The sequence below is a fragment of the Seriola dumerili genome, unplaced genomic scaffold (genome assembly GCF_002260705.1).
Source record: "Seriola dumerili isolate Sdu_G_001 unplaced genomic scaffold, Sdu_1.0 BDQW01000129.1, whole genome shotgun sequence".
NCBI lineage: Eukaryota > Metazoa > Chordata > Actinopteri > Carangiformes > Carangidae > Seriola > Seriola dumerili.
In genome coordinates this window covers 857,325-869,638 of record NW_019174384.1, presented here as the reverse complement: position 1 = coordinate 869,638, position 12,314 = coordinate 857,325, and the positions used below count along the sequence as shown (strand labels likewise).

At 41.3% G+C, this 12,314-nt stretch overlaps 2 protein-coding genes across 3 annotated transcripts; one reads left to right on the top strand and one right to left on the bottom strand.

The window, feature by feature from the left end:
- Positions 1–1,369: 1,369 nt before the first annotated feature.
- On the bottom strand, positions 1,370–6,766 carry LOC111224337 (carbonic anhydrase 1). The gene is made up of 7 exons (XM_022748784.1): positions 6,584–6,766; positions 6,115–6,312; positions 4,233–4,351; positions 3,525–3,617; positions 3,314–3,376; positions 3,052–3,207; positions 1,370–1,548 (listed from the first exon to the last, which is right to left on the bottom strand). Exons 1-7 carry the CDS (start codon positions 6,609–6,611, stop codon positions 1,429–1,431), a joined length of 777 nt encoding a protein of 258 aa, XP_022604505.1. The 5' UTR covers positions 6,612–6,766; the 3' UTR covers positions 1,370–1,428.
- Positions 6,767–8,599: 1,833 nt separating this feature from the next.
- cunh8orf59 (chromosome unknown C8orf59 homolog) lies at positions 8,600–11,150 on the top strand. 2 transcript variants are annotated; one of them, XM_022748785.1, is made up of 5 exons: positions 8,612–8,677; positions 9,118–9,198; positions 10,100–10,215; positions 10,342–10,458; positions 10,564–11,150. In XM_022748785.1, the coding sequence occupies exons 3-5, from the start codon at positions 10,105–10,107 to the stop codon at positions 10,630–10,632; spliced, it is 297 nt and encodes a 98-aa protein (XP_022604506.1). In that variant the 5' UTR covers positions 8,612–8,677; positions 9,118–9,198; positions 10,100–10,104; the 3' UTR covers positions 10,633–11,150. The 2 variants fall into 2 exon arrangements, with proteins under 2 accessions (XP_022604507.1, XP_022604506.1); XM_022748786.1 differs by lacking the exon at positions 9,118–9,198 and having other exon boundaries at positions 8,600–8,677.
- Positions 11,151–12,314: the final 1,164 nt, after the last annotated feature.

The following is a 12,314-nucleotide window of genomic DNA, read 5'->3' as shown; positions in this document are numbered from 1 at the left end:
ACTTCCAAAATAGAATGACAACACATACTCCAGGGATGGTGCTAACAGTGATTGGCATAAGGCTTTTTTTTCTTTTTTAATGCTAATTACGATCTTTCTGGAAAAAAAACACATCATTTTTTATCTTTAATGTTTCAGAAATGCATACAGGGCTAAACCCTGAGGTCCCAAAGCTGAAGGGGAGCTCACATGGTCTTTCATTAATTATTCTCCTATACAGGGCCTGACACCAGGCTGACACTATAATCTTATCTGTTGGCAGCTTCTCTTCTTCCTCAGCTGCCTTGGCAAGGTAATTTCTTCTTCCTTGGCTTTGTGCATTAGCCACTATGGCATTGCCCAGAAGGCGACTGTGCGTTTTAAGCATTAGCACTTGACACACTGAGGTTTCAAAACAAGACATGAAGGGATTTTCATTTCATCTATTGCTATATCATCAGGGCATGAGAAAATGCAAAGAACTTTGGGTAAGGAAACATAATTTAGGAATCACTTAAGACTTATTTTGCATAAGCTGTCAGACAAAAAAAAAAAAGACATAATCTATAATAATAATAATAAAAACACAACATGGGATGATTTGAAGATTAGACTGTAAAACCAGAGAAATAAGCCGTTGTCTTGATGTTCAGTAGCTTGCACTAACAGCAGTCTTTCCTCATGTCCTTTGTTGCTGTATGTTGAATTCAAATCAATAAGCAGGTCAGTGCCTATAGGCATCATGTCTGCGTGAGACTGCGTGTGCAATGTTGTGTGTGCCAGAGGGGGATTTTCTGAGTCAATCGGTTGTGATGGAGGCGGCTGCAGCGTTTCATTAAGCTGTTGTGATGCAGAGGCTGGCAGTCATTCAGAGATTACAGACAGACTGGCAGCAGGACTGTATGTGTCTTGTGTGTCTGTGTGTATGTGTGTGTCTTTTTATCTGCACCTTACCATCCTCCTCACAGATGGTGGTATAGTTTCATCCTCCCCCTGGCTACTGCAATGAGCTTGTGCTTCCTGTGACTTGCTGGCTCCAGAGCACCATTTTGACTATAATTTGTCTTTTATTTTTCATCTCTGTGGCGTTTGTTGGATCTACACACACACACACACACGCTGGTGTAATGTCTGTATAAAAAACATTGGCACCAGATGCAAAATCCTGGTAAACGTGTCGCCTCCACTGTGAAGTGTTTGCCTTATAAAATAAATTATGACAGGGTATTTTCACTGCTTCATCTCACTGTTAGACTGAGAGCAACAGGGCCACAGGAATTTCATTTCGTTTAAAATTGGACGGAGAGAGATATGTGTGCTTTTGTGGCTCACTGCAAGAGAGGTAACTCTGGGTGTCTGACTAAAGGGGGGGGGGGGTGGGGGGGGGGGGGGGTGGGGAGGGAGGGAGAGGGCAACAGGGCATAAAGGGCGACTGAGGGGGAGGGGGCATTACTGGAAGGAAGCACGGACAGCGCGACCCTTGAGCGGCTGGGGAGGGCGGTAGTTGTCCACCATGCAGCACTCGGCCTCCCCCTCAGCAGAGAAGAGCAGGCTGCGGAATTTGGCCATCTGTGACAAGGGAGGAGACATCCATGGGGTTAGTCATTCCTGCTGACCTCCTGTGACTGTCACTCACGCAACACATCACTCATCCCACCGAGTCACTGAAGTGAATTAAGAACCATCGCTCGGCAGTTGTCTTATTCATGCTTCAAAGTAGCTGGACATCCTGAGAAATAAACTCATTCACTTTCTTACCAAAAGTCGCTGAAGCTTCAGTCAGTATCTGGTTAGCCTAGCTTAGCATAAAGAGTAGAAACAAGAGGAAACAGCTAGCCCTGTTCTGTCTCAACATACCTCTAAAGCTGACTAAAAAACACATTGCATTGTTTTGTTTCATTTCTAATTTCTCTCTTTCGTGTTTCGTACAAAAAATATGTAGTGAAGTCAAAGTATAAAGAATATTTAGAAACAAAAATTCGTGGTTTTACAAGCCGTTATGTGAGGAAAAAAACTACTTGTAGTTTTTACACTTTGGTTTTCGTATAGATTACTGAGCTTTAAAGGTACTGGTAGGCGAATTTATGTAACCTTCAGACAGAATCAGGCTAGCTGTTTCCCCCTACTTCTAGTCTTTATTTTAATTTAAGATAACCAGACTAACCAGCTGTAGCTTCATATTTACTGTACCTGATAAGAAATTAAATAAGAGCATTTCTCAACCTATTTGAGATTTGTCATTAACTCTGGCTAATGAATTAGCCCGTGGTAATTAAACTGCTGCAGCCACTTGAATATAATGTACACAGTGAGAACCTAGACACCAATGGGACAAATTAATTCAGCTGGCGGGTGTTAGCTCTCACCCATTAGCTAATAACAAATCATTAACTAATGACATGTATTACTGAACATGAATGACTTCTTTATCTGCTTGGCACCAAGTCTAAAGGTTATATCCACATGTCCCTCATGTTTACCCTTGAGACACCTACTCGCTGCCATGAAATAAACATCTGACTGGGCAGTGCCATTTCTCACACGGCCTAAAGACTGCAACCACAGGGACAAACCTGACTAGAGAGGCTGTTAGTTTAGATTAATGGGTGGTTACGAGTCAAATATCCATTTCACTGGTGTAATTTTAGAAGGAAATACTTTGCAAATACAGGTATTATGTACCAGTATACTGTGTGCCCTCAGTTATGGTTGAATTCACACGCTGTCTCTTAACCTAGAAAATGTGATACATGTGTGATGAACACTTCCTGTTCAGTACCCACATAATGACTCAGAAATACACTGCTAAAGCAGCATTTCCTACATCTGTGTCATCTGGTAGTTGTGCTTGTTTTCTTGGTTGCACCATTAATGCATCCTGAGAGTGAATGAAGCTGCTGTATTGCCTTTCCTCCCATTGCAGAGCTAGTTTCAGCCGTGCAGCTAATCTGAACAATTAAGCCCTTGATTTAGATCGCAGTAAAAGAGAGGATTTGCAGACGGGGCTATTCTAGACCGTGGGCACACAGCCAATCCCTGTTCTGCTAAATGGGACTCTCCGAGAAGACATACCTGCTCAGAGCTGACGCTGACTGGCTCTTTGCAGACAATCCAGGTAACGCTTTCCAGCAGAGGGGGTGTGGTCAGGGAGCCGTCGTACGTCCAGTAGTCTAGGCAACCAGGGAGCAGAGTGGCGGGGTCGAAGTCAGCGAAAGAGGTCTGCTTGCCCTGAGGATAAAAGAGAAAGTGAGGAACAGATCAGTCACATGTCTTATCATAAATCAAATGCATGAAAATGTGTGTTTTTTTATTTCTTTATTTTATAGAAACATACTTTGGCCTTGATGACATCAAAAGCATCAAGAACCTTCTGGAGATTTGCATTTTCAGCACCAATCTGAAAAACAGTTAAATAGAATCATCATCAGCAAACGGTGGTAATTAAACTATATACATTGTGATAAATGACAGCTACGCAGAGTATGCAAATGAGTTATGCTAATTGCTGTAATACTGAAGAACGTGCTTGAATCGCTCCAACAGACCTGCAGGAAAACTCCAACAACGGCGAGTCCGTCGGGCTGGCTCGCGGCTTCTCCGAAGCTTGCATATTTGGTGTTCCAGTGCACCAGGTGGAGCTGGGGATAAATGACATGGATGAATAAAAAAATTCCTATGGCGATGTTCTATTTACAAGTAGATACTGAACTGAAAGACTGATGAGATTTGCTGAGCTGAACTGAGAAGTACAATATTTAGCTTAAAGGCTATTTTGTTTTCTCTGCCACCGAACGTGGAGCAGGTGGTGGTAACTGTCACTTGACAAGAGCTTCGGCCAGTGTTGCGTTCAGAGTTCTGAGCAGCTCTACGTCTTCAGTGACTCGCTATCGGAAAGTGACGGGATGGGCCGAGGCTAGCTGGTTAGCGTGCTAACTTCAGTAGAAGAAAAGACGACTTCAGTAAAGGAATGAAGTTTGATGCTGAGCTCACAACATTTCTTCTCGACTGGTAGGTAAACAGCTGTCAATGCTAACGCTAGCTACGTAGCAATAGTAATACTTACTTTCATTAAAATGTGTCCCAACTAATGAGTTTCCTTCTTTATTAGAACAGCTTTGCTCTTAACAAACATTAACGACCTCCAATACACACAAAACTTAACCTCCCCTCTTGTTACATCAACCTCAGTCTGTCACAGAGTAAAGCTTTGTCAGCGTTGCCATCGTCATCATTATGGCTCAGAGCATCTTTACCTCAGCAGGATACTTGGTCCCGGCCACAGTGTGCTCAGAGCCCTTGTCGTCAGAAGCCCCCCAGTGGAAATGAAACTGCTTGAGCCTGTAGATCCCTGAGATTGGTCCGTCTGTCAGAGCTGCAGAAAAAAAACACACACACACATACACGCTTTTCCCGTCAGTTCATCCCACACTGAACGTGGGTGCTGCCACATTGTTATGCATCTTACAGACTGTAAGATGGCTGTATATCTTCCTGAACAGAAAATATGAGAATGCAAGGAACAGGTTATTAAGATGAATAAGGTGCAAATGTACACACACACACACACACACACACACACTGTGTACACACGGTGTGTGTGTGTGTGTCATGATGGCAGACAGACTTCCTATTTCATGGAAGCAGACTCAGTTCCTGTTGTGTAAGACCTGGTCAGACTTAGGGCTACATGTCCAGGTATTGTTAACATCAAACCTCCTTCCAATGTTACACAATGTACCTATTTACAGTATACAACGCGGCTGAAACAGCAGCAGATAATCCTCTATATTGTTCTATTTCTGGAGCTGTGATACCAAATGCACAAACACACACACACACACACACAGACACACACTTCCCTCTCCAAACAGGATATTTGTTTCTCAGTAGCCGGGTTCAAATGATAAGAAGAAGGTGCAGATCTGATCCTGAAGCAAATGGATGAGGAAGGTATCGACATTAAATTACTGGTGCTGTGATATTCATCTTTTCCATGGTGCATGACACGACCTACCCTGACATGACGATGATGCAAACATAGCTCGTCCTTTTTTTAGAGGGGCATGGTGGAAAATAAGTGCAGTGAAATACCAAGGAAGACTTCAGAGGCCTCAACATATGCAGTTCAGATTCTAAATAAACCTGTTTTGTTTTTTTTTCATCTTGCTGTGTGTCCACTGGAAATAAAACCCATGTGATTCTGTTGATTATGTAACCATATTCTTCATTATCCCATATCAGATCCGCTTACAGGACGACCAATCCAAAATCCTAAACAAGAACAAAATAATCTCAAGCAATTGTTTCTTGTCTCTTTTTAAGATTAAAATCTGATCCAAATGAAAATCAATGAAACAAAACAGAGACAAAAAATCAACAAAGCAAAATGCATCTTATATCATGAAGGAGGGTAAAAAACAAAACAAAAAAAAAAAGATCAAGCGTCTTTTATCTGGTAACTAAACACATTCCCATGCACTTTGGCACACTAATAGTTAACCAACAGCGGCTTTATTTGCAGAGTAACCTTCGTTTTTTGCGCTTTTGACCTCACCAGCAGAGAAAAAAAGAACCGGCGTGGGAAAGGTTTACCAGGGGTTACATTACCAATTCAATTAGTATCTGCACGCTTTGTGTTTGGCTCTTGAATGGAACTCCTGCAGCCTATTCATTTCTTTTATAAAATAAAATAAAAATGTTTTAAAAAAACCCCCACACAAATTAAAAGCCCTCGAGGCGTCAATGAAACTGGGACGCATGACTCATGCATCCATATTAATATTAAAATAATATTAACATGCTTGAGTTCTATAGGCTTTATGCTGGAGGCTGTGAGAGCTGCACAGAAGCCATGTATTAAACCTGAATGCCGCATTGAGCGAATTGCTGCATCCTGACTGGAAATCATCAGAAAGAACCTGCTGCCTTTGTTTGCAAACCTGAGTCCAGCAATAGCTCCGCTGTTGTACCAACAGACATCACAACAACAATTGGAAATATATGAGAATCTTGTGTTTTCTCCAGGTTAAAGACGAAATATTAAAATGCCAATTTCTCAATCACAGACTGGAGAGGTGTGTATAGGCAGCACTGAGCGGCCGGATTCATACAATATTAATAGGCTATAACACTAACTTGAGCTGTCGTTGTCATCTACGAAGGTCACTTGGAAGGAATGTCCGTTGTTGAGGATATCAAGGCAGGTGGAGGGGTCGTACTTCAGGTTGAGCGCCTTCAGCCCCGCGTCGTATGATGCTTCACCAGGTACGATGTCAATGGGAGACTGGCGGGGTCCATTGGCAATAGGGAAGTTATCAGCCCATTTGTCGGGTCCTAAAATGATATCATGATAACACTGTGGTTATTAGTATGTTAGTCTTGAAACATGGGGGTTTATTCGTGAAATAATCTGCGCATCTGAGGGTGGTGATGTGCTTAAAACGCGCGTAAAAATCCCCCAAAATGTGCAGTTTAAAAATCTCTGCATGCACCGTCCTCCCATTCATTCACCCAGCACCCTGCCTGTTGGTATGACTGGTGGTAGCAGTCCTCTCAGCAATGTCACCCACTACATGATAGCGTGTACGCGTCGTGAGCGCCTCACCGTTGTTCGCTGCGTATCCCCAAGACATTGTTAAGAGTTTGAATGTGTGTGTATCTAGAGCTGTAATCCCCTAAAGCGAGTCGTCTCCCAGCGCAAAGCAGCCAGTGTCCTCCACCTGACAGCTGCACGACTTATATAGGGTCCCCTGTGTGCGGTGTGTCAGTCAGGCTGGTATTGGCCACATGATGTCCGCGCAATGACCGGGAGGAGTTTAGATGCGCAGCAAGGCTGCAACACTGTGGATCAATGAGTCTCTCTCTCTCACACACTCTCTCTCTCACACTCTCTCTCTCTTTCGCTCTCTCTCTCTCTGCAGCGGTAAAATCTTCATTGACAAGCTGACTGGCTGCGTATTCCTCGACCAACGTGCGCTCAGCTAACGGGTTTAACTTGCCTGTAAATGTCAGGAAATAACGGAATTACGCAACAGAATGCAGCGTAGTGTCATTTTGAGACTGCGATGTTGTTGAAAGGAATACACTGAAGTTACTGAACAACAGCACAGTGCAACAATAAACAGACATACAAAATATCATCAACATATTAAGTACTTGTTGAATCACAGAGAGGTGATCCAATGAGAATGGAAATATTTAATGTGCCAGCCCCTTATTATCCCCCTTAATAGCCGAAAATGAGACACACCTAATATGGACATATATGGACTGTGCATCTTACTCAGTGCAGGGTCCCACAAAACCACATAAAAAACCCCATCAAACCATCATCTGATGACGCCACTTCAGTGCTAATAAAGATGTCAGAAGTGAGTTTATGTGAAAATCTTTCAAAAATCTTTTGACTAACATATGACTTTTATTCATTTGCAAACATATTTTTTTCAAAAAAAAACATGAACACAAGACAGAAAGGTTATCTGGCTGGTTCTTGCAGAGTTCAGGAGGACAGATAACAGAGTGAAGGCCTACTTTGCGCAGGATTTGTCTATCAGTGTTATTGTAGGCCTCCTGCAGCAGGAAGACAATACAGTGCAAAGTATGGGCCAAGTTGATGACATTTATCCACATCCATACACATTAATTAAAAGTTTTGAAGGTACCAGAGTCATAGCAAACCAAATGTTAAATAGAATAAATCATTAAACAAAACTGACAGAAATCTAGACTATGTTTGATTTCTGTCAGTTTTGTTTTTAAATATTGTTGAAGCAGTTTGTAAATAGACAAAAAAAATGCATCTGTGTCTGTAAAATGTAAAAAGAAAGAAATACATTTCAGAGTCAGACAGAAATAACTGATTATGTTGTTGAGGGATTAGTCCATTCCTCTGTTGAACACTAGGCCTAAACCTCATATCGCTCCCTAAAATCTCCAAAACAGTTTGATTGCATCCTAGTGGCCAGTCCAGCCCAGAATACAATGGCATAATGCTCAGTTTTTCAGAAACAGGCTGCAGTGAACTCAGCTGTGGTGGTACTACGATGCCACCTGCTGTTGGTCGATGATACTACAAAGCTTGTAGTCAAAGACAGTCATAGATTAGAGCTTTGCAGAGATCAATCTTTTTGGTTTGTCTTCATGCAGGTTTAATGGGGAAACTAACACAATGAACTTTAACCCTTTTTTTTTTAGTCAAATAAAAAACAAAAATGCATGACGAATATTGTAGGTGTGTAAAATGTTATGTTGCTGTACCTACAATGAATCTCGATATTGGTTCCAATGGATAATTGGCAAAAAAATATGTTGCCAAACTGAACAGTCTTCGCCATTATGAGATCTGTTGAGAAAAAAAAGTAACATATGACAGGGATTTAAACTTTAAAGCATTTATTTTGAAGGTTGGACATACAAACCGGAAGTATTGTTTTCGCTTAGTTTTGTTTTTTTTCGTCAAAAATCTAAATAATCAAGTTATATTTTTGTTTTGCTGCGATAACTTAAACACAAAGAACTGCAAGATCATGAAGAAGAAGAAGAAGAAGAAGAAGAAGAAGAAGAAGAAGAAGAAGAAGAAGAAGAAGAAGAAATTTGACGTAACTTACGTCTACTGTCGCGCACAAGTGACGTAGCAGAGGGGTCACGTTTGTAGCACACGCGGATATCAACACCAACCAACCACTTCACATACGAGGTTTGTCTTTAAACGTATTTTACAGCCGACATGTTCAGTTTTATACACACAGAGTTTTATTCGTTTTGTTAAATCAACGTAACCGAGTGATTTTAGTCAAACTTCATGAGAAAATGAAGAAAATACAAACGAACACACGTAGCTTCACACACACACACACACACACACACACACACAGTTGTACAGTAAACAGACAGGCACACAGTCAGCTGTCAACAACATTTGGACGATGCGTGTTTTAGTGTTTTAGTTGTATTAATCTTTATCTATAGGTTTATCAGGACATCCATTCACGTGCCACTTATCTATTTTTTTTTATATCCCAGTCCTGGTATCTGTTTACATTTAGCCAATTTCCTGTTTAGGATATTTCACAGCCAATTTCACACCAAACAAACAAACCTAACCTCTTTAAATGTCATGTTTTGTCCGGCCAACAGCTCAAAACCCAAAGATATTCAATCTACTATTGTGTGGAAAAACAAAAACATCAAATCCTCAGGAACAGTAAATACGACAAGGTATTGAAATGATTATTGATTGATATTAATTGACTCATTGCCTAATTATTGCAGCTCTGATGACAACATGTGTTGATGTATTTTATTAAAATCCCTGCCATGTTTAGGTGCTGCCCTATTGACTAGTAATAGTATTGCTACTACTACTATTACTACACTGGTAAACAGGAACAGGAAGCCTGACACCAAGAAGTTGTGGATGTATGTTGTTTAATACCAGACTCTGCCATCAGCTCCTTAAAGCCTACAGCAGGATGTATTTGTCTAGACAGATGGAGTGTTTTTCCACTCCAGGTTTGGTTCTGACTCTCCCACTGCAGACTGACAGAAGCAGCATGGTCTGCTGCGAGCGGCAGCGTCAGGTTTATAGTGCTGTGCTTTTATTTTATTTTTTATACGTTGATACCCTTGAAGAACATCCTTGTTTTTCAGCCTCAAGGCCACATACTGAGAGGGTTTGTTTTTGTTTATGGTGTAACTGCTGGTTAAAATCTAGACAGCATGAAAATGCGAAGAGGTTGAGCTGAGGAATAAAATAAATAAATAAATAAATAAATAAATAAAAATGTCTGAACGAGTTTGTTTGGCCTCAATTTTGCTGCATTGAGAATCACTTTAGCTGCGCTTATTATAAATCATCTGAACCTCTTGAACCTGTTCAAGTGTTATGATTCACTGTTTGAAGGAGTGAGCTTCTGGCATAACAAGGTGTCACTAATCAGGAGTGTAGGAAGCATGTGGGGAACCTGGAATAATCTCAACATCTGTCTTGTTCAGAGGAGTCGTGAGGTCATGTGATCGATGTGGACGCCGCAACACTGGATAAAAAAACAGGACACACGGCACAAGAAAACTCTCCCATGAAAATAACTGTGCCGACTGGCGCTTTGTCTCTCCCCAGGTGACATGGCGAAGAATAAACAGAAGGGGAAGAAACAGAAGAACGTCTTTCAAGTGGCAAACAAGCACTTGAAGCACAAGAACAAAGCCAAACCTGTCACAACAACACTCAAACACGTAAGATCTCTCTCCTCTTCCTTTTTTTTTTTCCCTTCATATTTTCACACATATTTTCATTCTTTCTCGCCCTTGCATGAAGCGTTTGCTGTGCCCACTCTAGTAGCGTAATTTGTGGCTTCACAGATCAATGCGGTGAAAAATGAGAAGGTGGAGAACCTCAATCAAATCTTCACAGAGGTCCAGAGGGATTGTAAGAGCGTTTCAAAGTCTGTTGCTCCTGAGCCAAAGAAACAAACACAGGTAGAGGAGGAAGCTGTGGACATTTAAACTTCTTCTTCATCACCTAACATTTCAATTCTCCTGATATAATTAATAATAATCATTTTCTTTTTATTATCATATTAGGTTGCCAGGGTGCCACCAAAGGAATCTGTAAATGTTGACAGCGCTGCCCAACTCTTCTCTCAGCTATGACGGACCAGGAGAGAAGGACTTTGACTGAGGGATCTACTTCTCTGTGCTCATGTTCAGTTGTTGAAATAAAGTCTCAGAGCAGCTGCAGAAATACATCTCATGCCGAAACACAGACTGCAGAAGAGTGTAGAACGAGAAGAGGCTGCGGTCGTGGCATGATGGTAAAATGTTTGTGTGTAATTTAAGCACCCTGTATATTGTGTGCAGAGAAATGTTATCACTTTTGTCACAGTTGTGATGTTGTTTCAGGAAGATAGGATATTTCGTTTGTTCTTATCTTTAGTGTGGAACTAAACATTATTTTCATTATTAATTGATGTGCTTTTTATCTTCTTGATTAATTGGTTATTATTGTTATTTTCTTTATGAAATATCAGAAAATAGTAAAAAAAAAAATGCGAATGTTTTGCTTGAAATGTAGCAAAAAAAAAGATGAATAAATTAAGGAAATAGTTGCCAAGTATTATCTTCTTGAGTCTGTATGTAGTGAAAAGTAATTTATAAAGGTTATTTTAACCCTGGAGCATGTTTTTGAAAAGAATTATTCAACCATGTGGACTTTATTTTACTGTCTCTGTGAATGTGGTTTCAAGGTTTTCACACCCTTCTTCTTTTTTTTCTCCATGTCCCTGATTCAGTGTTAATGAAGCTGCTGCTTGTGATGATGAAGGTGTTTGCTTTCGAGAGTTTTGTTACGCACGGTTCTTATGGAAGTCGTTAAAAATTCATGCAGGAACTGTAACAGAATGTAAATGAGAACTCCACATACAGTACAGCAAGCGTCTCTCGTTAAATATCTCATTCTGCACAAATTATTGTACGTGACGTGTTTGGAAAAGGCACAAACACAAACGCTACACGTTGAGTTGAAAGTTAAATTTTCTTTTGTGGTTTAGAGGTTCAACTCATTTCTGAGTCCATACTTTGTGTTGCAGCCGCATTGCACCGCATCACATGCTCAGGTGTCTTCTGTATTTTGTTCACACCTGTATGTACAAGTTCTATTTCAGCACCTCACACCATCATTTCTATTAGGAGAGCAACCTGAAGATGAGGTATAGATTTTTCTTTTGGCACCACCAGTGAGCGGCGTGCAGTTATCAGTATGCTGCTGCCGCCGCCGCCGCCATAGCAGCTTGACATCGAAGGTCACGGGTTGCACCAGTGCCCGGCTAATTGCTTGTCTCCGTGGTGACCTCTGACTGAGTTAGTTGGTCAATAAATCTGGGGCACGAGCAGGAATGGTAAACAAACCGGTGCTCGAGCGTGTTGACATAAATAAGCAAATGACATTTCCAAGGTTGGAGATGACTGTCGTGACGGAGGCGTTTGCCTGAGTGATGGTGTTAATCCGCCTGCGAGAAGACGCCTCGTGTTCACGGAGGTCGTTAGAGAAGCTTAAACCTGCAGTAAATACACCGACACATTATCACTTTAAGACGAGCTTGGTGAGCAGTTCTAGTCACACACCCAGCAGAGGTAGACGCAACATTACACAGTAGCCCACAGGTGGACAAAAGTATGTGGACACGGGTGTATTATGTTATAGTTTTTCTAGAATAGTAGACACGGTTGATTCGGGGCGTTACCAGTAGAAACAGGTCTGTTTTTCAGGGCGTTCAGACTGATTTGATCAAGATGAGTCACAAACAGATTCCCAGATAAAACTGTGACTCCTTTTT

What these genes read in the sequence shown, in the direction of transcription:
- cunh8orf59 (XM_022748786.1), top strand. Translation starts at nt 10,105, where the DNA reads ATGGCGAAGAATAAACAGAAGGGGAAGAAACAGAAGAACGTCTTTCAA. An exon ending in TCACAACAACACTCAAACAC is followed by an intron (nt 10,216 to 10,341) that starts GTAAGATCTCTC and finishes GTGGCTTCACAG; the next exon opens with ATCAATGCGGTGAAAAATGA. An exon ending in AGCCAAAGAAACAAACACAG is followed by an intron (nt 10,459 to 10,563) that starts GTAGAGGAGGAA and finishes TTATCATATTAG; the next exon opens with GTTGCCAGGGTGCCACCAAA.
- LOC111224337 (XM_022748784.1), bottom strand. Translation starts at nt 6,611, where the DNA reads ATGTCTTGGGGATACGCAGCGAACAACG. An exon ending in AGATGACAACGACAGCTCAA is followed by an intron (nt 4,352 to 6,114) that starts GTTAGTGTTATA and finishes TTTTTTCTGCAG; the next exon opens with CTCTGACAGACGGACCAATC. An exon ending in GGACCAAGTATCCTGCTGAG is followed by an intron (nt 3,618 to 4,232) that starts GTAAAGATGCTC and finishes ATTTATCCCCAG; the next exon opens with CTCCACCTGGTGCACTGGAA.